Raw genomic sequence first — 841 nt, forward strand, 5'->3', positions numbered from 1 at the left:
TCCATACTCTTCAGCAATAGTAGCGGTCCTTTCCCGGTCAAGTCTGGTGTACGCACACTGAGTGAGCCCTCCTCGTTAAAACTTCTTTTATTGGTGTCTGTGATTACAGTCCTTCGGCAAAATGCAGATAAGCAGTAGTGCAGGGCCTTCAAGTCTCGGTCAAGGCCATATGTTACGCCGCTTGTCCCTTCATAAAAGCGTGGTCCTCTTCCTCCTTGTCACCACCTATGTCTTCTTTCTTTCATCTCTCTCTCCGGTTCCTTCCAGTGCGTCTGGCCTTTTCGGGCAAGAGGGGGATGATGATGGAGAGGACTCACCAGAAAATAAAGTGAACGGAGGCAGCAACAGAGGAGAGCCTCTCGACGGGGAAACTCCCTTAGACCCCGAAGAGTTCTCAGATGAAGAGAAGCCGGAAGGCGCTGGTGAGGGTGGCTGGCTGGATGTTCTCAACAGTTTCATGAAGAAGGAAGGCGCGTTTCCTGCAGCTCCTGGCGCGAGTGTTGCCGATTTTGTCGGGAAGAGAGGAGAAATTGCTGCGGTGTCCTTTAAGGGAAGCAGCGGCAAGGCTAATGTGGCCAGTATTGGAAATAAGACAGGAGAAGGGCGAGGTGCAGCAAACAACGCAAAGCGGGCGTATACTTCAAACAACGCAGCCAATGGCGGACGAGAGGGAGGCAACACACAATCCCCTCTCTTTGCTAGATTAGCTTCTCTCCTCAATATGGTAATCATGAAAACAAGAATATACATAGATCTAGTATGTTGTGCGTATCGGGTTGTCTTTCATTAGGGACGAGAGGAAAAGACACAGGTTGTCTCCTTACTTTACTGTGGTTCCGTT

The 841-nt window shown here is 50.1% G+C and overlaps 1 protein-coding gene across 1 annotated transcript in view; it reads left to right on the forward strand.

The window, feature by feature from the left end:
• Positions 1 to 3: 3 nt before the first annotated feature.
• Positions 4 to 841, forward strand: part of CSUI_002205 (uncharacterized protein) — a 10,753-nt gene continuing 9,915 nt past the window's right edge. The window contains exon 1 of the mRNA XM_068062407.1: positions 4 to 724. Within this exon, the coding sequence (XP_067925618.1) occupies positions 122 to 724 (603 nt within the window). The 5' untranslated portion in view covers positions 4 to 121. The remainder of the gene's footprint in view (positions 725 to 841) is intronic.

The sequence above is a fragment of the Cystoisospora suis genome, assembly GCF_002600585.1.
Source record: "Cystoisospora suis strain Wien I chromosome Unknown contig_923, whole genome shotgun sequence".
NCBI lineage: Eukaryota > Apicomplexa > Conoidasida > Eucoccidiorida > Sarcocystidae > Cystoisospora > Cystoisospora suis.